The sequence below is a fragment of the Macrobrachium nipponense genome, chromosome 1 (assembly GCF_015104395.2).
Source record: "Macrobrachium nipponense isolate FS-2020 chromosome 1, ASM1510439v2, whole genome shotgun sequence".
Taxonomy (NCBI): domain Eukaryota; kingdom Metazoa; phylum Arthropoda; class Malacostraca; order Decapoda; family Palaemonidae; genus Macrobrachium; species Macrobrachium nipponense.
Genome location: NC_087200.1, coordinates 43,823,705 through 43,849,879, shown reverse-complemented (window position 1 = coordinate 43,849,879; position 26,175 = coordinate 43,823,705). Strand labels below are relative to the sequence as shown.

General features: G+C 38.1%; 1 protein-coding gene across 13 annotated transcripts in view; it reads left to right on the top strand.

The window, feature by feature from the left end:
* LOC135219289 (trithorax group protein osa-like) overlaps positions 1-26,175 on the top strand; it is a 475,370-nt gene that overhangs the window by 316,665 nt on the left and 132,530 nt on the right. For 8 of the 13 annotated variants that reach the window (XM_064255926.1, XM_064255927.1, XM_064255929.1 and 5 more), the window contains one exon: positions 19,267-19,420. The exons of 4 other annotated variants lie outside the window; for them this stretch is intronic. In XM_064255926.1, the coding sequence (XP_064111996.1) occupies positions 19,267-19,420 (154 nt within the window). Of the gene's footprint in view, positions 1-11,114; positions 11,149-19,266; positions 19,421-26,175 lie in introns of all 13 variants that reach the window. One more of the 13 variants, XM_064255934.1, reaches the window with a different exon arrangement.

The window sequence follows — 26,175 nt, the reverse complement described above, 5'->3', positions numbered from 1 at the left end:
CATTTAAAATGGCTAATCCGTTCCAAGCCCTCCAAAAACACCCCAATAAATTTCATAATTAAGCTAAATTGACCTATAAACAATGAAATACTACAATAATTTGGACCATTCAATACCTAACAGTACGTACTGCTAATATACCTGTAAATAAAGTGTATTAGTGTACATGGTATACAAGAAATACTGTACCTACATACGTACGTATGTAGTAAAATGTGAAAGCTTACCTTTCGAGTAAGGCTTTCTCCGAAAGTGGCGACAGAGGAGGAGGACAAACGGCAGATTCGTACATACACTACTTTATGAAACACATAAAAAAAATGTAAGGAAAACATAAACTAAACTTTACGGAACACATTTACAAAACTGTAACACTTAACTTTACAAAAAACTTAAAATAAATTTTTTTTAAATTTTTTTTTTATTTTTACATTTTTTTTACTTTTATGCTTTTTTAATTTTTAAATTTTTATTTTTATTTTATACAAAATTTCAACTTCTTCACCACTTTCAACTTTCTGTTTTTTAGTATCACTTGGTTTTTCCTTTTTGCTTACTACTCCTACTAAAGGCCTCTTTAAAAAATAACTATCCAAGGAAGATTGCTTCTGCCTATTTTTGACAATGTTCCTGAAACGACTCAGGCAAACGTCATCGAACTGTGCAAGCATACGACCTGTTTACCTTTTTTACGAATGATTGCACCTTATGAAAAGCAGCTAGAGCATCCTTAATTTCTGCCATTGTCGTAGAGTCGTCGTCCACCTCCTCGCCGCTGCTAGATAACTCCTCTTGAACGACGTTATGTTGCATGGCCTCCAACTCCTTCAGGTCATCTGTTGTAAGCTCCTCTTGGTGCTCCTCGAGAAGGTCATTGATGTCATCCTTGTCGACGACCAGCCCCATGGACTTGGCGAGTGCAACGATCTCGTCAAGATCTGGTTGCGAAACAGTTTCAGGATCGACAACTGTTTCTAAATCTGCAGCACCAGCTTCGCCCACGTCGAATCCCTCGAAGTCTCAGGCGGATACGGCATCAGGCCAAAGTTTCCTCCACGAGGAATTCAAGGTTCACCTCGAAACCTCCTGCCAAACTTGGTCGGTGAGTCGGATGCATATTATGATATCGAAATGCTCCTTCCAAAATTCACGCAAGGTGAGGTTTGTGGCATCGGTGTTGTTGAAACATCTCTTGAAAAGATGTTTCGTATACAGCTTCTTGAAGTTCGATATCACTTGCTGGTCCATGGGCTGGAGGAGAGGGGTGGTGTTAGGCGGAAGATAAAGAACCTTGATGAAAGAATACTCCACTAGGATATCTTCTTCGAGGCCAGGAGGGTGAGCAGGGGCATTGTCCAACACCAGGCATTACAGAGGGAGGCGCTTCTCTTCCAAGAATTTCTTCACTGTCGGGCCGAAACACAGATTTACCCACTTGGTGAACAAAAGCCTCATTACCCAGGCTTTTGCATTAGCCCTCCACATCACTGGAAGCTTCTCCTTAAGCAGTTTGTGGGCCTTGAAGACTTGAGGAGTCTCAGAATGATAGACAAGTAGGGGCTTCACCTTGCAATCCCCACTGGCGTTGGAACAAAGTGGGAGTGTAAGCCTGTCTTTCATAGGCTTATGCCCGGGTAGCTTCTTCTCTTGCTGCGTGATGTACGTCTGACGAGGCATTTTTTTTTCCAAAAAAGGCCAGTCTCATCACAGTTGAAGACTTGCTGAGAACTGTAGCCTTCCTTGATCATCATCTCATTGAACATCTTTTTAAAGGCTTCGGCCGCTTTCGTGTCCGAGCTGGCCGCCTCGCCATGCCGCACTACCGAATGGATGCCAGTCCGTTTACGGAATTTTTCAAACCACCCATGCGAAGCCTTGAAGTCTGGGGTTGGAGTTGATGTCCCTTCTCCTCCGTCGTCTTCAGCCTGGGCAATCAAATCGCCGAAAATAGCGCTGGCCTTGTGGCAGATTGCTGTCTCCATTTTCGTATCGCCAGCGATTTCTTTGTCTTTTATCCAGACAAGAAGAAGCCTTTCCATTATATCGTGCACGTGGGTCCTCTTGCTGGACAAAATAGTGACGCCCTTGGAAGGTGTAGCTGCTTTGATGAAATCCTTCTGCTTAAGGATGGTGCCTATTGTCGACGGATTTCGGCCGTATTCCTGTGCGATCACACTCAATCGCATACCAACTTCATGCTTCTTGATAATCTCCGTCTTCGTCTCCAAAGAGAGCATCCTCTTCTTTCCGTGAATTTCAAGTTTCTTGGGACCCATAACTACGTATATACTGTACATAATTATGTTATGTAATATGTATACGTATGTAGTAAAGTTATCACACAACACGATAAAGTATACTACAACGAAATCACTAACGAATAACGTGTGCGTACAATACAGATGATGCCGTGCAGTGGCCGAAGAAGCACGCCGCTACATAGATGCATCATGGGAGGGATGCTGACCAATAGGAGAGAAGGATCTCATGGTGGTGACTAGCATCAGGAACCAATGGGAGAGTGGGAGGATGGTGGCGAGTCTACTCAGTTGGCGGCGCGCGAGTTTCAAAATTGTTATCGGTGGTCCGGGCAAATCTCGGACTTAACAGCAACAACCTATCGTATTTGCTTTCGTATCTCAAGTTTTTCGTAAGTTGAGCCTTTTGTATCTCGAGGTACTACTGTATATATATATATATATATATATATAGTATATATATATAATATATATATATATATATATATATATATATATATTATATATACGCATAATCTTTCAAATCGCATTTGAAATTTATACACATATAGAAAAATATCTATTTTTCAAAAAAGAACATCTGGTGTAAATGTGTATTTTACTCCTGCGGTTATGGTAAAATATTTGAATTTTTATATTTAGTTTTTAAGAATCTTTTTATTTCTTTAATATAGCATCGAAATCATGTAAGCCTGAACATACGTGGGCGAGAATAAAGGCAGTTACCTTCTGTGGGTGAGGGGGTTGGGGTGGGGGGGTTGGAGAGTTAGTAATCTGTCTCCTCCCTAGGCCGGGGATTTCCGTGAAAGCTTTTTGCGTCCTTTTGTGAAGCCTGTGCGCCCCCAAGAGGCAGACGGCAGTTTTGACTGGTAAGTACTCTGAAGCTTAAGCTCAAAGTCTCGAGTATTTGTTGAGGGGGAGGTAAAAGTCAAATGTAGCTGACGAGGAAGAGGGAGAATTTTCTTTTTGTTTTCCGAGCTTCATTCTCACTGGTAGGTATAACTTTCTGGTCACTTCTCTCAGGGAAGAGATGTTATACAGTATCTCAAGATTTCATTTTGTAGTAACAGCTATTAAGCACTGAGAATTTATATCTACTATATATTATATATATGTATATATATATACACACATATTATATTAGCTGACCAACCCTGCCCTTCCGGGAAAACTTTGAAGAACTCAGAAAATATTTCCTTCATCACCTTTGCATGTTATGTCATGTTAAGTATTTGTACTATTATTGAAAATACCTTTCTTTCCTGTGAGTAATAATTCTTTCTTGAATTCATTACTTTAAATAAACATGATATATGGTGAGAGAGAGAGAGAGAGAGAGAGAGAGAGAGAGAGAGAGAGAGAGAGGTATTTAATAAAAGATGGTGTCAGGCAACCAGTTAAAAATGTCGGACAATTTTAGCAATGACGGATATTTGGATAAGTGAGAGAGTGAGGTTTAGTCTTTGTAGAAGCGCTTTTCCTCAACACATGAGCGGTTTTCCATTTACTGGTCTATGGGGGCTAGATGTAGTGAAAGGAAAGGTTGCAAATATGGTAAAAAAGAAAGTCCAAAGGGCTTTTTTTCTGTAACTTTCTTTTTTGCTGTAGAGTAGACCCGAAGAAAAACACCCTTTGTCTTTTTACTGTTGCCCCTAAAGTATCTTATCTTTCTTACCATTGTTTGCAGATATCCTTCTTGTCATTCAAGGAAATGTATCTCGTTTGAACATCTTCCACGAGCATTATTTCGGTGAAGTACTTTTACTATTTGTCTTGGTATCGAAGGCTTCTGAGTCAGTGCCTTACTGCTCGCTTCGTAAAGGCAGTGGTATGTACTTGAGATCAATTTATCTGATCGTTTTCTAAGTAAGTATACGTTTATGTTTATGCAATTCTCTCTCCATATTACTTTTATCACTGTAATTCTCTTCCCCTCTGTTTCATTTTTTTTTCATGGCTAAGTTTTCTTTCACGTTATGTTTAGATTACAAAGAATATGAGCTGCATATTATTTTTTACTTTGTTAAAATGCCAGTTTTCGTCGCTTTTTTAATTTAGCTGAGAAACCTGTAACGAGGAGAGATATGTTTCTGTACGGAATGTTCACACTGTCGTGCTGACGACGTCTTTATTTACGTGTTCAACAAGTACCGCAAATGATAGTTTTCGTGTACTGTTTATGTGCACGTGTTTTTGTTTATAGATTTGTACCCGTAGTAAAAAAGAAACGCTATTACAAGTACGTTGGGTTTATTTGTCGTCTTCATATTATTGTTGTTAATTTTTGTTGTTGAAAGTTGACAGCGGAATGTTTAAAATGTTAATAGCGAGTGTTTGTTTATTTCAGCGAGATAAGGTGAACACGCTTTGTTGTTTTTTTTTTCTTTCTTTTTCCTTTTAAATCTGGATTATCTTCAATTTCGGTTGGATGGATAGTGGAGGAGGCAGTAGTAGAGGAGGATATATTAATAGAACCTTATGGTGGTTGTAGAGTGTGTGTTTTTACTCCTATTAACATAATATGCAGGTGTACAACACGTTACAGGTGTTTATAAGCCGCGGCTATTTGGGCTTCTGGCTAGATGTCACTAACATTTAAAGTCATCAGCATGCACGTGTGAGATAAGGCTTGAGGACATTATTCCTGGAAATACCACCAGTGCATTGACGGTTTTTTGGAAATAAAAGTGTTCTTTCGGGTAGTATGGAAATTAACAGGTTGCTGGTTGTGGATCGATGTTTCCGAATGCGGGTTACCTCAAGTCTGGCTTAACATCGCCGGTGATGTAACATTGGGAAGTCGTATACCAATTTTCATTTTGTTAAAAACAATCTTTTTTGATATATTGGCTGTAGTTGTGAGGGTGGTTTTATTTCATATCTAATAAATATGTATATCTGAAGTCAACAGGTATATGTGTATGTACGATCGACAGTAGACTTTGATCTTTCTGTGGTCAGGTCTGCATGTGACCTCGTTCTGATGCTCTGAATGCGAGTTCGAATCCTGTTCCTGGACTTCAGAATGATTTCATATTTCTTGCATTTGGATGTAAGGCCTTGTCGTGAATGACCAGCACATCCCAAAAAGAGTGAAGAATTCGTGGGGAAGTTAAGAGGGAATTAATTGTGTTGATGACAACGATGTGCCTTGAAGTCTTTCCTGTTCGAATGAAAGCCTTTTCCAACGTGAACCCTTTATGAAAAGAAAATGAAAGTGAATAAAAGGCCTGGTGTTACCCCTTGGTCTTAGCCCACCAGGCGAGACAGAGTATGCGGCTCCAACTCCGTATTAAAAACTCCGCCCCCCTTCATGTCTGAGGTTACAAAATAGGAAAGTGTCAGCAAATGAAGAAGTCGTTCATTTTTAGCTGCTGTGACTCTGGGGCTGAGAAATGCTTACGAGGTGTGATTTTCCTGAGACTTCTTTCTGTCTGAGGTCAGATGTTTTGCCAAAGTTTGATTTTCTTGTCGGTTTACAACTCTTACATATCGAATTTCTTTCTCAAGATGTTTCCACCGAATTGTCTGAGAAGAATTACAGGTTTTGACTTAAAACTTATCATTGAGAAAAATTGCCGCTGACTTAAGTAAAGTGAATGATTTGTTAAATTGACGGTCCACCTTGCACTTTATTTTTCATTATTAGTAGTGCTGTTATTTTTTTTTTTTGTTGAAAGATGTGGAGAGCACAGGAAAATACTTTCCAGAAAAGTTATTTTATAGCAACACTAACAAAGATATGATTTGATTTATGGAAAACAGGCTTTCAAGCCAAGCAGCAAGGGCACCGTTAGCCCTTCAGCCCTGCAGACACTGAAAAGAGGGAGCTAGAGTGGCTGGACAGCAAGGCAGGCGCTAAGAAGCGGATGGACGTAAAGGGTTGAAGTGTGAGTGAGCAAGAGGCTGCTGATGCCATCTTCCTACACTCTGCCAAAACCTTTAGTAATGCCTGCAGCGCTCCCCCCTCCCCTCCCCTTCCCCCGTATAGGGACTAAAACAAAGAAAATCTGAATGGCTCTCTTAGAAACTGGCTGTGAATGAAACTCCAACGTCAAGATAGGCTGGGCCACTACGCCTCCAGTTAACTGACCTGCATTGTCAAGTGAATAATTTTTGTGAAGTTTAGCATAATTCCTGCACGTGCAATTGTGTGCGTGAGAGAGAGAGAGAGAGAGAGAGAGAGAGAGAGAGAGAGAGAGAGAGAGAAGTGGGGGGGGGCGGTAATTGGTTAACAGGGCGTGCTTTGTAGTTGGTCTTGTGGCATGCATTATCTTGTTAGGGTTCTTGCTAAGCTGCGCCTTCACAGCATTTAAGATCTAGTGAACATTACTTGCTTGTAATTTACAGTACTCGGGAAAATGGAGTTTGTGCTGTTTTCGTCTAATGGTAATGGACATGTCTGGGGTCACTTTTCTGTTATTTTTCCGGTAGATGAGTTACTATTATATTTATGAATTATTATTATTACATTCTCTCTCTCTCTCTCTCTCTCTCTCTCTCTCTCACACATATGTAAATATATATATATATATATATATATATATATATATATATATATATACAGAGAGAGGAGAGAGAGAGAGAGAGAGAGAGCGCATGTGAGGCTCAAGGCCTAATCCTAGCATGGCAGTTTTATATTTAATTCAGCCATTTATTTTTGTTTCCATGCGCGCACAGTAGAAGATGTAGATACATTTTTATGAGCGAAAACCGGTGGAATGGGCGGCCTAAATGACATTTTGGAGCCTAGGAAGAAAGTATGAGAAAGGACAAAGGGAGAAGACGGGTGTTGTTTTTCGAGTCGTAATGGCAATATATAATGTTATTAAGTGGTTAATAAATGAATTTGATTTCGATATCGATTTGATAGCGCCAGGACATAATATACGAACGAGGTAGATGAATTAAGCTTTCCAAAATGGCTTAGTCATATTATTTTGGTAGTGAGCAAATGACTGGTCAGCTCTCTCTCTCTCTCTCTCTCTCTCTCTCTCTGGCATGTTGCCGATGAAGTAATCCTCGCCCCTGAATGATGAAACATATCTGTTATCTATCAGGTAATGTGTAATTGTTTGATGCGGCTTTGTGTGGGCTTAAAAATCTTTATAATGTTTCGTTTGTATGTTTAGATATAACATTTAAGCATTAATATATTTGGATATTTAGGAAAGAAAAATAAGGCTCCAAATATTTTGTTTTTATTTTCTAACACTGCTGTAATCTACATTGTGTGCATCTTCATCTGTCATTTCGTTGATGATACCTGCTCTCATTTCCATTAAGCATGAAGGGATTGTACTTAATGTTAGGTTTTTCGCAAAGGCAAATAATTACCCTGTCATTTCTTGCTTTGTTGGCTTCTTGGTCTCATGATAACACATTGCCAAACCCACTAAACTTCTGAGATGGCTGCGTGTTTTTAAGCAGTGATTTGACGTCTGAGGAAATAAACTAATTGATTCTTGAATTGTCGGGATGAACTAAGCATAGGAACTCTTTTCACCTCTGAAAACAATTTGGCGTTGCATTGTGGGTCGTTTTCGTCATAATTCTCTCTCTGCTACTTTTTATTTTTACAATCTAAGGAATCCTAGCATGTATTACACTTTCCTACTAACCGTACTAACCCCGTTCGTGTTAGATTTGTGTCATTTCAGATATCGACCATATGTTACAATCTTATCTCGGCCGTATCAATACCGTTGACGGGACCTGCTGTCTCTCTCTCTCTCTCTCTCTCTCCTCTCTCTCTCTCTCTCTCTCTGTCAAGGGCTAAGAGCTTCTTGATTATCAAGAGCCCGTGCTGGGATAACGCCTCCTACTTTTCATTACATATACGGAATACCTACTAGTATATGTTCACTATGCGCGCAAGATCTTCCTATTGCAAAGGAACATTATATATTGATCCAGGTTTTATCCGCACCAATATCTACGCAATATTCGGATTTCCTAATTTCACGAGTTTGTCAAAATGTCATATATGTATATTTTATAAACCTATATGTATGTATAACTATAAAAAAAAAGGCTACGTGCAACAAACGATGGAAAGGAATCAGGGAAGCACTAAATGCAGGCGGATCAGAACTTTCGCCCAGGTAGTGGATTAATGTAAGCTACAGTTTTTAAAAGATCTCGACCATCCGCATCACATGTTAGCTTTTGACTTGTATTTTGAATGAGGAAGAGAATCCCCTAAAATCAGGGCACAAACATTAAGAGATATATATGTAATTAGGGACAGTCAACTCCTGAAGTCACTTTAAGAGGTGTAATCCCTTTTGGGACTGAATTAAAAATTTGTTGTCGCTAACTTTAATATTGTTACAAAAGTCTGTTTTTAAGGGATATATGAAATATATTAAATATATTGAGTTAGATTATCGTTGAATCTAGTGTAAGTATATCTTAATCTGCCAGCATTCTGATTATACACTACTTAAACATTTTTAGTGTAAATATAAATTCGTAGTATTGGAACCATAATTACCCGTGTCAAGATGATTATCTATCTAAATGTATGTATATTAGCATATGTATGTTATATATATATATATATATATATAATATATATATATCTATATATATATATATATTTCTGTAGATATATCTACATATATGTACGAGGAAGCAACACACAACTGAAAGACCTGGGTCCGATCCCCATTCCCCATACCAAAGTGGACAACACGTGTGTGTGTATATACGTATATATATCTATATATATATATATATATATATATATATATATATATATATATATATATATATATATATATATATATAATGTCTTTTGCTGTAATAATAACGGTATAATATGAAGATAAGAAGACCATAAAACATTATTTGAACGTTGCAACCTTGCGCAGAAGGAAGTTCGCCAAATATGGTTGCAACGTTCAAATAGTGATATATTTTATAGTTTATCAATCTCCTTCTCATTGTCTATGTTCTCTATTAATGTTTTTTCAGAGTTTGTCATCGTTGTCGAGTTAATTACTCTATAAATTACATATTTGTGCTGCTTCGAGACAGTTATGGCCATTGGAGTTTATAGAGTTCTTGAATTGATAATATAAACTAAAATATGGTTAATTAAGCGTCATGAAAGTTGGGCTTACCAGTGTGACGGTTTCGTCGAGTTAATAGGGTTAATGAAAATATGGGTTCACAGGGTATTGCTTTGGGATAATGATGTGACGTCACCAGGAACACTAGGTCAACGATCGACCGGAAACTTAACCAGGTCCTGTTTATTTATTTATTTTTATATAATTATATATATATATATATATATATATATATTATATATATATAATATATATATATATATATAATTATATGGATGTTGAATGAGTTTAGCCCAGAGGATCTCTACAGAACCTAAGTAGTGCAGTTTGTGTCTAAATTTTTTCCCGTCAAGCAACGAGGCAGTAGAGTGTGGACTCCATGTTTTAACTTTCATTTTCATTTACATTTCATTTCGGTGAATTTCAATGTTGCGGATGTTTTCCCCTCCTTTCTTTCCTCCTTTTATTTCCCTGCCCTTTTACAAGTCGTAAGAAATAAATATCGATTGGCGGACGGTGTAAAACTTTGGTTAATTGGTTTTGTTTACATTGGTCAATTGGGTATGTTTACATTGGTTAACTGGATTTTTTGCATTGTTCAGTTGGGGGTGTTTACATTGGTCAGTTGGGTATGATTACATAGGTCAATTAGGTTTATTTACAAGGGTCTGTTGGGTTTGTTTACACTGGTTAAATTGGTTTGTTTACGTTGGTCAGTTGGGTATGTTTACATAAGTCAATTAGGTTTATTTACAAGGGTCTTTTAGGTTTGTTTACTCTGGTTAAATTGGTTTGTTTATGTTGGTAAGTTGGGTATGTTTAAATTGCATAATTGGGTTTATTTACATTGGTCAATTGCGTTTATTTACATTGGTTGAATAATCATGCATAAATTAGTTAATTGGGTTCGTTTACTTTGGTTAACTGGACTTGTTTATATTGTTCAGTTGGGTTTGTTCACATTAGTCAGTTGGTATATTTACATTGGTCAGTTAGGTTTATTTACATGGGCAAAGTGGGTTTGTTTACGTTAGTCAATTGGGTATGTATACATTGGTGAATTGGACTTGTTTACATTGGTCAGTTGGGTATGTGTACTTCGATCAATTAGTACATGGGTCAATTGGGTTCATTTACTTTGGTTAAATGGGTTTGTTTGCATTGGTCAGTTGGGTATGTATACATTGGTCAGTTGGGTTTGTTTACATTGATTAATTAGGTATGATTAGTTGGTTAATTGGGTTTGTTTTACATTAGTTAATTGAATTTGTTTTGGATGAATTGGTTTGTTTATATTGGCCTGTTGGGTATGTAAACATTGTTTACATTGGTTCATTAGGTATGTTTAAATTGGGCAGTTGGGTTTGTTTTTATTGGTTAATTTGACTTGTTTACATTGGTCACTTGGGTATTTATACATTAGTCAGTTGGGTTTGTTTACATTGGGTAATTAGATATGTTTACATTGGTCTGTTAGGTGTGTTACATTGTAATGGGACTTGTTTACATTGTTCAGTTGTTATGCTTAAATTGGTCAGTTGGGTTCCTTTTAACTGCTCAGTTGTTTATATTTACATTGAGTCAAATTGCGTTTATTTACATTGTTCTGTTTGGATTATTTACATTGGATAATTAGATTTATTTACATTGGGTCAAATTGCGTTTATTTACATTGGTTCAGTAGGGTTTATTTACATTTTTCAATTAGGTATGTTTTCATGGGTTAGTTAGGTTTGTTTGTCAGTTTGTTTGTACTTACCTCATCCTCCTTTGCTTGCAGCTTCGTCCACTCCCTGAGACGTCAGCCAGCCCATGTATGTTGTTTATATCAATACTTGGTCTGTTTCTTGTAGCCTTCTTTTTGCTCTCTCTCTCTCTCTCTCTCTCTCCTCTCTCTCTCTCTGAAGCTGTCTTTTTCTATACTGGTTCAAGTTTATTGGAGCTTATATTTTCGTATATCGTGACTTTTGATCATAGCTCATTCATAGAGTATTCTCGCCTGCCACCTCTCTCTCTCTCTCTCTCTCTCTCTCTCAGGACAAGATGCCCCCTGGGATGCATGAAAGGACAGTATATAGAAAAATCTCGACCTTCTGTAGCAATCTCGACCACCTTTGGTGGATGAGACATCTGTAATTATGCATTTTAGATCGGAGCTAATTTTGTCGTGAAAAGTCGATTTTACTCTCTCTCTCTCTCTCTCTCTCTCTCTCTCTCTCTCTCTCTCTCTCTGATTCTCGCGTCCTTTTTCGTTCGAGGTATGGTGATGTCTGCTCTGTTTTAACTTTTTATATTTAATTTTTGTTTGTTTGTTGCTGATTATTTCTGTATTCCTCAAGCTACGGCATGCCTCTTTTATGGCCGTTGACATTATTATTATTATTATTATTATTATTATTATTATTATTATTATTATTATTATTATTATTGTTATTATTATTATTATTATTATTATTATTATTATATTTTAATGTTGTGACTTACAAGAATTTTTATTTTTTGCTCTTCTCATGCTTTCAATCATAAACAAGCGACTGTAGTTGGTCATAGTAAGAAATTCTATGGGTCATAGTTCATGCATACTCTGGCACCCGCCCGCAAAAAACTTTATTAATTGTCCAGTCGTTAAATTTTGGGCAGCCCCTTCTTAAAGAAAATTTATCTAAAATATTAGATTGCTGAAAGAAATTATATATATATATATATATATATATATATATATATATATATATATATATATATATATATATATATTGTTACAGACGTGACGGTGCAACGTTTACATTAAACTTACCTTGAGTGGGCATCCAACTGTGGGCCACACGCTGATAACCATAATAGGATAAATGACGTTATAGCTAAAAATAAGTGAAAATGATGGGAAAAGCAATGTTTCACTTAATAGATTATTATTATTAGTTAAATTGGAAGGTATGTACACAGGAGCCAAATCACCAGCTCTGTGAAAGTGTAAGTACGTTTTCAAGTTAAGAGTTTGTTCTGAGGAACGTTGGTATGTTGGTTTGTCCCATAGGATGTAAGGTGCTCATGAAGGAACAGGTTTTGGTTGTTCACGAAGCACGAGTCTGGAATTTCGTAAGGTAATAACATGCACAACCTGACACAGTGAAGGGATGTGATGGTAAAGGATTGGTTCCACACCAATATGGAATAACATAAAATAAATTTAGTGCAAGGGCAAGGGACATGAGGGCTTAGGGTTATAGTGTTGGGATCTGTAAAAGATTCTGTGAAATGGTGGCAACCTTGCGATAAAATTTGCAGGTGTTAAAATGAGATTGAGGCTTAAGAATAAGACACACACAAATGCGGGTCTATCCATAAGGAACAAGTAAAGTTGTGGATCTCGATAATTAGAGCGAGAAATGAGCCGTGTGAAAGTACAAGTCAGTAACAAGCGCAAGCACAAAAGTATAAGATAAAGCTAATCTCAAATGTTGAGGTTAAAAGAGGACTGTGTTTTACACAGACTTCCCAGTTACTGGCTTATAAGTAATGAGATTTGATGTGTACGTCTAATTACTTTGTAAAGTAGTTTTGTTTGTATAGCATTGTAAGCTTTCAAAGCTTTAACCTGTGCGACGTGAATGAACAATAATTAGTTCTCATGAGGGGTAGAAGCCAGATTTTAATTATAGGGACCTTGCGTGCAATATGGGTGGCATGCACCACAAAAGTAACTTAGTAGTGGGAAATGGGAATAGGGGGCAGGGGGGAGAGGAGTGACAGGCATATGGCCTTCTGACAAGGTCTGTTTGAGATGACGGCTGGGTCATGAACTCTGCTAGAATAGGGCAAGCGGCCCTGACCTCTTCTTTATATGAGGTATGTTCCTGCCCTTTCCTCGCCTTCCTTTTAGGGTAGGCTTGGTGCTTGGCCGTGAAATTTGCCGGCTTTTGGCATCTAAGGCTTGATGGTCCAAGCTGGAAGAGAAATCTAAACAACAGCAGAAAGAAGGAAAACAGAGTACAAAGGAATGAGTCAATTGCCAGGGAGAGGAGACTGGACCATAAGGTGAGAATAGTGGCTGTAGCTAATTGCTAATGGGCCTAGGAGCCACATCTTCCCTTCTGGTTTTCCCACCTGGTGTGACTTCTGATCGTATTAAACAAAGGGATGCTGAATTATTTTAATCAGAGAGCTTAATACAGACATGCAGGTCATGAATGTCTGTGGCAATATATATATATATATATATATATATATAATATATATATATATATATATATATATATATATATATATATATATATATATATATAATTTTAACGAAAGTACTTTTTTGTACGGATGTAGGCCATGCGCCACGATGACCTTGAAATATAATGCATCTGTTTCAAGCCATAAGTACGAAGAGAGCGGGAGACAGAAAGTGATTGGCCCGAGCACCGTAAAGGATTAAAGCAATCGGGAGGAACTCGGACAGACGCATTTCTTCTTTAAGGAAGAGCCAACGCGAAGTCATTGGTGACTGCACGCCACATAGCGTGGCTTGGCCAGAGTGGAATCTTGCAATCTTTCTTCTGGAATGGAGATCGAAATCGTTGTCAGAGAGAGAGAGAGAGAGAGAGAGAGAGAGAGAGAGAGAGAGAGAGAGAGAGAGAGAGAGAGTTCTGTAAGAGGGTTGGGGTGTTGGGGATGTTATTCCTACGCCTACACATTTACAGTTCGAAGAGAAAGTGATTTTTGCTCAGTATCACATCGGCGAAGGACGTCTAACTGTGATGATAGAGATGCTGGAATGTTGGTGGGAGAAATCTCATGCAGATTGAAGTTATCTTAGATTTTTGTAGTAGAAGAATGTGCTGTGTTATTGAATGGTAAATTGATTTATGAAGTTCGCAAATGAACCGAATTTCTTTTGGTACGTGTGAATATATCTTGGTTTTTTAATATTCTCTCTCTTTCTCTCTAGTTTTTCGCTATCGTGTTCTTTATCCTTCGTAATACATTTACAAGTTCCTTTGCAATCATTGCCGTTTCGGTTGGTAACTAAAGGAAGTTCTGTAATGAAGAAGTAATATTTCTGCGAATAATAAAGATCTTGTTCCAAGTATTTATTATTAAAAAATGAATATAAAGCCTATGCCTTTAAAGGTCACTCATCTTTGAAACTTGTTCTCGACAAGGACAAACGGTTCGAGAATTATGATTAATGAATATCATATTGGAGATGAGTTTGCAGATCGAGCAAGCATTCCTCGAGTACCACGCTCTCTCTCTCTCTCTCTCTCTCTCTCTCTCTCTCTCTCTCTCTCTCTCTCTCTCTCTCTCTCTGCTTCCACTCCACGTTAGAAGTTAGACATTTAGTTCCTTTCTCTCTCTCTCTCTCTCTCTCTCTGACACTCACTCTCTCTCTCTCTCTCTCACTGTAAGTCAGTCAAGTCAGTCGTTTCAGGTCGTGTAACTCCTGGGACCTAAGAGGTCTTCATTCACAAGGTATCGACTTGTCCATCTCGTACCTCCCTTAACCTGGTACTGATCGAGGCCGCAAGTACGATCACTAAGAAGACTTAGGCATTACTTGAGGTTCTTTACAGCATCCCTTCAGCCCCTAGCCGTGACCTCCCCCCCCCCCCCCCCCCCCCCCCCCCCCTCATCATTCATATTCCTTTTACTGTACCTCCGTTCATATTCTCTTTCTTCCTTCATTTCCACCCTTGCTTAACGGTTTCCTAGTGCAGCTGCTGCGAGGTGTTCCTCCTTTTACACCTTTAAAGCCTCATTTGCTCTCCTTTCTTTGTGAGCACTGTATGACCTCATAGGCCCTATTGCTTAGACTTTGGTCTAAATGTTATATTCTCATTCCATTTACTGAACAGTACTTCGTATGCATTTCATATGGCATAGAAAGGTTCCTGTTTAACTTTGGGGGTTTTGAGAAAATTTATGCCATGTCCCAGGGTCGTTCACTGCAATGCTTGCAAGGGGTTTATATGCGTGAATAGTGATACGGAGCTGATCCTTGTTAGTATGTCGAGTACGCGGTTGTCATTCAATTCAATAATGTTTATTTTAGTTTAGTAACGAAGTTTCCTAAGAATCAGGAATGGGTTGGGGGTGTCAGCATTCTTGACTCTTTTCACTGCCATCATCCTGCTCAATAGCATTGACTGTAAAAGATTTGGATATTAAGGCCCTTCTCTCCAGTACCTCTTTCACACCATCTCTCCAGCTTTTCTAGGTCTTGTTCTCGCACTCACTCCCTCCTAGCACTTGCGAATACAGACGCTTTTCACCAACTTCTTGTCCTCCCATTCATATCAAAACATTACCCCAACATTTTACTTATGCTAGCTTTTTACCACTTCTAAGTATATATAAGAAGTTCATCTTAACAGTTTGATTAAAAAAATATTCAGATTCAACATCCTCGCATTACTTCCATAAACGAGTGTTTGTTAAAAAATCCCTTCATACACTCTCACTTATGCCACCATGGCCATTCCAGGCCTCTTAATCTTTTGCACAGACCCTGCTGCTCTCTTGGTTCACCGATTCTGTGACTCGTCTCTTCCCATCCTACCATAGTCCTTTCTATTTTCTCATATATTACCTAACATATCTGGAAAATTTTATCGACTGTTTTAGTAAGCCGTTGAAACTCACTAAACCCTCTCCCCTTCCTCTGCGTAAGGTACATATGAAATTGTAATAGCCACAATACCCTCATAACCTCTCAATTGTATTTTTAAGCTTTTTCGTCATATCATCTACTCAAATAAGTTCATATGGAGTATAATAATGCTTCGCATGTGTAAAGCAGGCATTTCCCACAGATAATCTGAAAAGATTAAAGTACAAGAAAGCCCACTCTCAGATTTGTCACTCTTTTAGGCTTTCTTTATTGTATCCAGGATTTTAGATGTGTGTTGAGAGAGAGAGAGAGAGAGAGAGAGAGAGAGAGAGAGAGAGAGAGACTTATTATTACCTTTATTTAGTTTTGTTTGTTTGTTATTTTCTCTTTTTTTATCTTTCTTTTTATGTTTATCTTTTTTATGTGTTTTTAACGTATGGTATTATAATGTGGGTTGTATCGGTTTCGTATTTCTAACACGGAAGGTCATTAATTTTTTGTTACCAGACCCCAGCATTAAATGGAAGCATTGCATATCACATCAAATGTTTATTTAGCTACGTGCATGTGACTACCTGAATATGAGTATAAAATTTTTATTTAGCTTTTCGCAACTTTTATTGTCTTTTTAGTAAGCGAAGAAGACACCAATTGGACGTCGCCCGAGTTTTCTTGTTAAATCTTGAGTATTCCTAGAATAGATGTATTCTGTCAAGACAACAGTTTTCGTACAAAGAAACCATATAGAGCATCATTGAGGATTATATTCATATATGTAAGGAGATCAGCAACCAAATATCAACTATTTTGTGTCAGGACATTCACGAAAAACTGATGCTGTCAGCAACTTAACGAAATTACTTTAGCACAGTCGCCACGTAACTCTTTATGATAGTCCTTGACTTCCGCATCAAATTTTGATGTTTATCAATATCAGCGGCTGTCCTGGAGGTTCTGTGGTTTTGATTCCTTTTCGACAAAGGTTCCTGACTTTCTGACCCTCCTGTAATTTTGATTTATTTGATGTTGCTGCTGCATTTTAGAGATGGTGACTTGAGAGCTCTAGACGTGCTAAAGGGCGTATCTTTCGGACTAACGTAATTTGGTTAAGTTCTCAGTCTTTGATAAAGTACTCCCTCTCTCTCTCTCTCTCTCTCTTCTCTCCCTCTCTCTCTCTCTCTCTCACACACACACACACACACACACACACACACTATATATATATATATATATATATATATATATATATATATATATATATATATATAATATATATATATATATATATATATATATGTATATGTGTAATATAAATACTCATTAGGTTCAAGTAAACCATCGTTGCTTATGCAAAATTTAAAAAAAGAAAGCATGTTGTTGGAGAAAAAGCATAATAAGTTTATGCTTTCAGGTTAGTAGTGACTTACAAAAGTGAAGTGTCGTTTTCCTTATACATCATAACCAAGATACAAAAAGGCCCTCTCATTTTTTCGTACAATTTTTATGAAATGTGTAATATTAAAATACAGGTTTCTTTCGCTGGAACGCTAAAGAATTCTTTATTGTCACATTGATTTACAGGAAAAATGGGAGTATGTATCCTGCATTATTATTATTTATTATTATTATTATTATTATTATTATTATTATTATTATTATTATTATTATTATTATTATTATTATTATTATTATTACGGTAACTCAAATAGTCAATGGAGAAAGAAGATTCGCGAGTAATTACTTCGAGCAAAGTTTTATTAAGCTTTTGGTGACCATAAAGGTTGAGCAGGCTGTCGAGATCTCGACACAAAGTGATGACTAATCTGATTGTTGCATGACGTCATAAGTAAAAAATTTGTGGGTTTGTTTTCCGGTATTATCATTTATTATTCATGTGTGACTGGAAACATCTAGCTTTATCATGTTATTATTGGTAGTAGTCTTATTTTTAATTAAAGTATCCAGGTTTTTGGTGTTGGAAATTTTGAAATTTTCTAAGTAAATTTTGCCATTCATGAGAGATTCTTCAAGTTTATTGAGAGAGAGAGAGAGAGAGAGAGAGAGAGAGAGAGAGAGAGAGAGAGAGAGAGAGAGAGAGAGAGAGCATTAGCTTAACGTGTGAAGTATGAGCTGAGAATACTGTTAAAACTGTTTTAGGTTTAAGAATCTAACAAGTTTCTGACTCTGTGAATCGTGTGAATGATTACTACATTCTTAGCTTAAGAGACCATTATCCTGTTAGTTTCTACGATAATTTTTATTTTGTCTATTCTGTGGTACTTTACCTTCTGTTGTGGTGACATTCATCCCCCCCAAGAATATTATTCCAGGAAGTATTCCTGCTTCATTGTGAATATTTTGTCTTCTTCTTCTGTTGTATTCCTCTTTGTGCTCATTATAAGAACGAGTTCTCAGTAGACAAATTTTGCTTCTAATTCCTTTGTTGCCATAGTTTGCGTTTTTGCCTCACGTCAAGTCCTTTGCTAAACAATTTAAACCCTTCAAAGACAGGGTAGAAGACTAAGCTACGAAAACTCCCTTCAACCCCAACAACCCCTTAATTCTAACCGTCTTGCTGAAGGTCACATGCAGATATTTAGCCCATTTGAATGCTCTTCTCTCTACCCCAGGTTGAGAGGAATAAAAGAAAAACCTCAACTAAAAAAAGTAAATAAATTAAATGAATTAAAGGACTTACAACCCTCCCCCCCCACATTCCCTATTGCCTATTTAATTAAATACTCTCTCCCAACCCAAGGTTGAGAGGAATTAATAATAATGAAAAAAAGAATCAGCTAAAGAAAATTAGACTTTGGCCTCCCCCGAACCCCCTTATTTTAATGTTCTTATTGAAGGGCAAATGCAGATATTTTACCCATTCAAGAGCTCTCTTCCTACCCAAGGTTGAGAGGAACAAAAAGAAAGAAGAAAGCGAATTTCTCATCTGAAAAAGAAATCAATAAATAAAGGATTGTGCGGCCCCCACAACCCCATTATTTTAAGTTTCTTACGGGAGGCCACGTGCAGATATTTTGTCCATTTTAGCGCTCTTTTCTCCCCACCCCAGTTTGAGAGGAATGATAATAATAAAAAAGTAATAAAAAAAAATGATAATAATAAAAAAAATTTCTTACTGGAGGCCACGTGCAGATATTTTGCCCATTTTAGCGCTCTTTTCTCCCCCCCAACCCCAGTTTGAGAGGAATGATAATAATAAAAAAAATAAGTAAAAGAACCTCTCGGCTGAAAAAAAAGAAAAAAAAAAAGAATCAAGGACATTGCGAGAGACAGACCTTTTGATGTGGTTCTTTTTGTTTCTTTTCTGGATTTCCAGCAACAAGTGCCTTAATGAGAAGCGCCGGCGGGAACAGGAGAACACATACATTGAGGAGCTGGCCGAGCTAATCCAAGCCAGCATCGCCTCTGACATGAGCTCGCTCTCTGTCAAGCCCGACAAGTGCGCCATCCTGCAGCAGACTGTCAACCAGGTACGTTGGCCTATCTGCATCTACCCCCCACCCCCCCACACACCCCCACCCCCAACCCCCCACCCCCACCCCCCCACCCCCACCCCCACCCCTTACTCTCTCTCCTCCCCTTACCCTGCTAAACCTCCCTCCATCTTCCTTTTCTCCTCACTGCCACTGAATTTTGCTTCTGTCTTGATTATTTTGATTCACTTTCTTGTCGTGGTGTCTCCCTACCCTCCCTCCCCCCCCCCGCCCCACCTTCTCTATAACTTTTCTTTTTCTCCTCCCCCCCCTCCCTTCTGTCACTTTCTTCTCCCTCCTCCCTTGTCACTTCTTCCCCCTCCCTTCTGTCACTTCTTCCCCCTCCCTAATGTCACTTCTTCCCCCCTCCCCCTTTTCCTGTCACTTATCCCTGCTCCCTTCCTCTTCCTGTCACTTCTTCCTGTCACTTCTTCCTCCCTCCCTCCTCCCTGCCTCTCTTGGCACGTCTCCCCTCCCACCTCCTTCCCTTTGCTGCCATGTCTACCTCCCTCTTACCTTCCATGTCACTTTTCCCTCCTCCTCCTCCTCTCCCTTCCCCTTCCCCTTGTATTCTGTTACCCTTCTACTGGACTTGACTTATGTAACCTACATTTTAACTTTGTATTTATATACTATATATTGTGGTATAGACCTTGTTGTTGTTGTTGTTAGGGATTTCTTGTGTTTCTTCTCTCCTACAGAAGCACCGCTCTTTTTTTGTGGTCGTTACATCCCACTTTTTGTCTCCGGAATTTTTTATTTTTTATTTTTTATTTTTATTTTTATTTTGTGTCGTATTAGTGGACGACAGGTAGACTGTATGAATGGTGGTTGTGACTCTCTCGTATTTAGGAAAGTTTACTCCAGAAAAGGTGGATGGGGTGGTTATATACTATACTATAGTGTGTGTGTGTATATATATATATATATGTATATATTATATATATATATATATAATATATATTATATATATATATATATAAATAAATTGGTCACTTGCATAATTGTACTGTGCATTCATACAAAGAATAACAGGATATTAACAACTACCGTATTCCTAGAGAGCTTTCAACTTTAGTGAATGAAATCCCGTTAGATACCATCCTTTTCAAATGGGCTTCACACACACACACACACATATATATATATATATAATATATATATATATATATATATATAGATATATGTATGTATGTATGTATGTATACCAGAACTCACTTAATTATTGCCTTCTAAAGGAAAAGGAAGCCAGAAAGTGTTGGAGTAGGGACGTTATACATAAGTGTTATTTTATCTCTGGACGTTAAATATTGCAGATCTTCCTTGTCAGCGTCCCATGGTGAGTAGGTATATTTGATTGACATCCAAATCGTCGAACTGTGAGTTCCTTTTGGTTCCTCTACAAAGCATTATGAGATTCCCCCTCCAAATCAGTTTGATATTCACCCTCCAAAATCAGTTGGAGATTCCCTTTCCAAAAATGATTCGAGATTCCCTCTCCTAAACATTTCCAGGTTCTTTCTCCAAAAACGATTGAAGTTTCCTCACCAAATTTATTTCAAAATGTTTCAAAATCCAATTCGTAAAACATTCGAATTCCATCACCTGAGAGGTTTCAGTTTTTATCTCCAAAACCATTTTGATTTTCCCCCACAAAAATCATTCCGAGATTCCCACTCCAGAAGTAATTCAAGATTCCCTTTCCTAAATATTCCAGATTCTCTATCTCCGAAAGCATTTTTGAATTTCGTCTCCAAAAATCAAGTCAAGATTCCCTCTCCTAAACATTTCAAGATTTTCTCCTCAAAAAACATTTTGAGATTCCATCTCCAAAACAGTCTGGATATTCCCTCTCCATATACTAGGTCAGTAATACAAATTTTGTCTTGTCTGCTCCATCAGTTAACTTCCATAGATTACAGAGGACGATCTTATGCCATGATCAAAGTCAACTTTCGCTGGATGTTTCCGCTGCTTGGTCATTCCTTTGATGTTTTGTCATTTGACAGCGACACAGAATTCCTTGTGGACCTCCTACCTATATCACCAGAGAAAGTCACACGATGACTCGAGATTTATTTTTAAATCTTACTCTTACTCGATTTCATAACTTGCATAGCTACTGAGGAGATTCCCGTCTTTAGAATTGCCACAGGTAACGTTGGAATATTAATCTTATCTTTCCGTAAAATGGCGACATTTTTTGCTTTTTAATGCTGCTCCGTATGCCAAACTAAGTTTGGCATGAAGAATAATATTCTAAGGGGTCCACAATAATCAAAATGTTAAAAGTTCGTGTATAATTTAAAAACACAATAAAAGCTTTCGAACCCTTTTCTGGGTTCATCTTTGGACTTAAGATGGACCTGAGAAGGGCTCGAAAGTTTTTTTATAAAGTGTTTATAAATTGTACACGAACTTTTAACATTCTTATTATTGTGGACCCCTTAGAATATTGTATAAACTGTCGTGATAGAGAGTTTTTCCCAATTAAGAGAAATCTGAGCTTCATGCTCCTCACCGAAAAGACAATACTATTTTGTGTGCTAATATCTTGCCCAATTATATTATCTTCCCTGTCTTGTAAACAGTGCTTTTGGTCATAACACTCAGATTAGGTTAAAATTCCAAAGTATTTGTCTTGATATCCCATCTGAAAATATAAGGAATGTTTAGTCTCGCCTGTACCTTAGAAGTTAAGTTGAACGTTAACAAGGTCTCCAATAGTATTTTCATTTAAAGAAGAAAGCGTCCAGTTGGGAAAATGACGTGACATTAGCTTAGTATTGTATATGCCGAAATCAAGTTTATTATTATTATTATTAGTAGTAGTAGTAGTAGCAGCAGTAGCAGTACTATAGTAGATTCACATCAAGCGTGCATCCGATGTCTAGGCCAGTACCTTACGACGCTCCTGATTGGCTATTGATAAGCCAATAACAGGGCTGGAAGCTCTCGGTCTCTCTCGAGGGTTCACAAAGGCAGGTGGTATGTTCCACCTCTTCTGACGGATACTTTTGAACTATGTATCCCTCAGGAGAGGTGGAACACACATCCTCCCTATGCGATCTCTCTCTCGAGAGTGCGTTTCCAGCCCTGTGATTGGGTTATCAACAGACAATCAGGAGCGTCGTAAAGGACTGGCCTAAACATTGGCCTTGGACATCACTTGACCATTGTGATGGTGTCGTTTTTATCTTCTTCGATAGCTGAATTGAGCACTATAAAAAAATAGTTAACCTTTCATAGTGATGCCTTTTTATTATCAAGGTCGTTGACGCAGTTGCACATCAGTTAACCGTTGTTATTGTGTTCTAGTTTTCTAATTGCCCACGTTAGCTGATTAGACTCTAGTTAACCTTTGTGATTATTTCATTTTCTTATCACCTGGATTACAAACGATTAACCTCCGTGATTGTTTTAATTTTTCTATCGCCCTCAGTGACTCGATTAAGACCCTAGTTAACTCAGTCGATTAGGCACGAGAGGATAGTGCCAGGAAAGCAAGAAGTTCCACCATTTCCTATTTATTAGCCATGTTTTTTCTTGTTTAAAAAATCCAGCTGTCATTCGATAATCCAGCAGATTTATGTAGAAACAGTGGTAAGTACCAACATGAAATTGTGATTTAGTTTTGTTGGTCGATTTGTTTTGAAATCCAATTACGACTTTAAAGCAGACTCATTTGACCTCTATGGTAGTTAATGTATGGCTTTATAAAGCTTTGTTCTTGTTGCCATACATAATAACCTAGATTAAGTGGGACCCTGGTTGTACCAGGTGACTCATCTTCTTTACAAATCTCTTGGGATGATCACTAATGGTTGATTAATCTTTAGCCCCTTTTAATCGAGAGAGAGAGAGAGAGAGAGAGAGAGAGAGAGAGAGAGAGAGAGAGAGAGAGAGAGAGAGAGAGAGAGAGAGAGAGAGAGAGAGAGAGAGAGAGAGGGCATACATTCGAATTGCATGCACAATTTTCATTGAGATGATGGACTGATATAAGGGAAGCTTATGTTTTCGTAAAAGAAAATACTACCTTTTAAGAAGGAACGTAATTCAAACAAATTAATACCAAGGTGTAATGCTTCATATTTATCTGTCAAGTTTGATGTATAATACGTTACTTACTGTTGGGGAGGAGTGACGGTATTCGGGATTATCACCTGTGCAGTTGCATGCAGGCCGCCATCGTGCGTGACTCTGGACGTTCATCATCAAAATTGGAGCGCTTGCACACTTCAGTGGATGATTATCAGCTCCGTACCTCTCTCTCTCTCTCTCTCTCTCTCTGCATGCCTTGTTCCTCTCAAGCGGCCACTTTCGATACATTGATGTGCATCGCGGGGGGAATAAATGAGCTTAAAATATGCTGTCGTATCTGCCGCCCTCTCTCAATAGAGAGATGTCACGCGATAAGTAATCGTTTTACACATTCCAGCACTTGAGCGAATTGCAGCACTGTCGCACTTTACCCCCCCCCCCCCCCCCTCTCTCTCTCTCTCTCTCTCTCTCTCTCTCTCTCTCTCTCTCTCTCTCTCACACACAAATGAAATGTGTTTGTTTTCTCTCTCATTTGTTAGTTCTCTCTCTTGATATTTACGACAGTAGTGGAGCAATAGATATACTCTACTTAGATTTCCAAAAAGTCTTTGACAAAGTTCCAGACAAGAAACTAATGTCAAAAGTTAGAGCTTTAGGAATTGTAGGAGAAATAGCAGACTGGATCGAAGACTGGCTATCTAATAGAAAATTGAGAGCCGTAATAAACGTTGGAGAATCAGAATAGGCAGATGTGACAAGCGGAGTTCCTCAGGGTTCTGTCTTTAGCCCACTCTTTTTTCTCGATTTATATGAATGACATTGATGTAGGCTTAACTTGCAGGGTAGCCAAATTTGCAGATGACACCAAACTAGCTGTAAATGCAGCAGACCCAAATACAGTGGACAGTTTTAAGAAATTATTCAAGGGAAATAGGAGAGTGGTCGAAAAGATGGCAAATGCCATTCAACTTTGATAAGTGTAAAATATTACAAATAAAAACAAACAACCCATGCTGCTTGGGAATGACTTAAATATTGTAGAACAAAAAGAGAACCTTGGAATTGTTATTACTAAAGAATTAAAATCCACAAAACCGTGCATAATAGATGAAAAGAAGGTACAGAAACCAGTGGGATACATAAAGAGGCTGTTCAATTACAGAACCAAGAAAACGGTGCTTCAGCTCTACACACCAATAATTAGACCTCATCTTGAATATGCAGTACAGTTTTGGTCACCAACACTAAGTCTAGAAAGGACATAAACAGACTAGAAAAGGTGCGAGGAAGAGCCTCAAAGTTAATACCATCCATCAGGCAAGTAGGTTACCAAGGACGACTAGAGAGCCTAAACATGTATGACTTAGGAACGCGCCGGGTGCGACGGCAACAAATGGAACCATTCAAAATACTGAAAACCATAACAAAAGTAGACAGTAACCTATTTACAGTAAACGAAAGCCAGACAAGAAGTAATGGATGGGAGCTAGAACTGAAGAGATACAACACATCTTATAGGCGCCTCAGTGGTGTGGTCGGTATGGTGTTGGCGTCCCACCTCGGTGGTCGCGGGTTCGATTCCCGGCCATTCCATTGAAGTGTTAGAGATGTGTATTTCTGGTGATAGAAGTCACGTAAAGCCGTTGGTCCCGTTGCTGATTGACCACTGGTTCTATGCAACGTAAAACCACCATACAAACAAACAAACACATCTCATTGTGGGAACATTTTTACATACACGATATGTGACACATGGGACAAAATGCCACCAGAAGTTGTAAATAGCAACAGTGTGGAAGAGTTTAAAAGAAAGCTAGGAAATATCATTAGGACACTGAATGAATAACAAAACCTGCTCCTAAAGATAAGTGGGCACATGATATCCCTCGGATGGACTAATAAGTTTTTGAGACATCCTGATCTCTCTCTCTCTCTCTCTCTCTCTCTGTCTCTCTCTCTCTCTCTCTCTCTCTCTCTCTCTCTCTCTCTCTCTCTCTCTCTCTCTCTCTCTCAGAGATGAGTCATATTAGTTAATGATAGGTTCTACGTCTAAGTTCTCCACCAAAGCAAACCTACTTGGTTCCCTTTAAACTGTTTCACTGAAGTGATTCGTGATTTACTTGATTGTCCCAAACTAAAGAACTCTGCTCACAGTAAGGGCGGTGATCCACTTCATCTCTTGATTCAACGCCAAGCGTGAATAGCTTACGTGCCTTATGATTCACTTTCACGGAAATATTCAGCTTTGTTGGCATACTCAGGTGGTGATTCACTTATCCCATGTTTCGAAGCTGAGCGGGATTTGCTCTCGTGGTTTGTGATTCACTTTGACTCGTGATTCGAGGCTAAACAAATGCATATTCATTCACAGTATATAATGCTGCCCTTAGTATCGCAAAACTGTTCGACTTAATTATCTTCCATCCACCGGTCTGAATCTAAACCCTTATGGCCTTTTGTCCTGGATTCACTTTTTTAATTTTAAAAACTAAACTATTTTATTGGCGCTCAAAGCTTTCAATTACAGACCTAATTATAAACCACTTTGTTTGCTAGTGTTACGTTGGGATTCCGTGTGGTTTAAGCCAGATTGTCCGAGTCACTTGCACGTTTCTTGCTGCAGCTCAGAGGGAGTCATTGAGGTAGGTGTCGGGAAGGAAAGACAGCACTTGATCCTGATTTTATAATAATAAATATTTATTATATATATA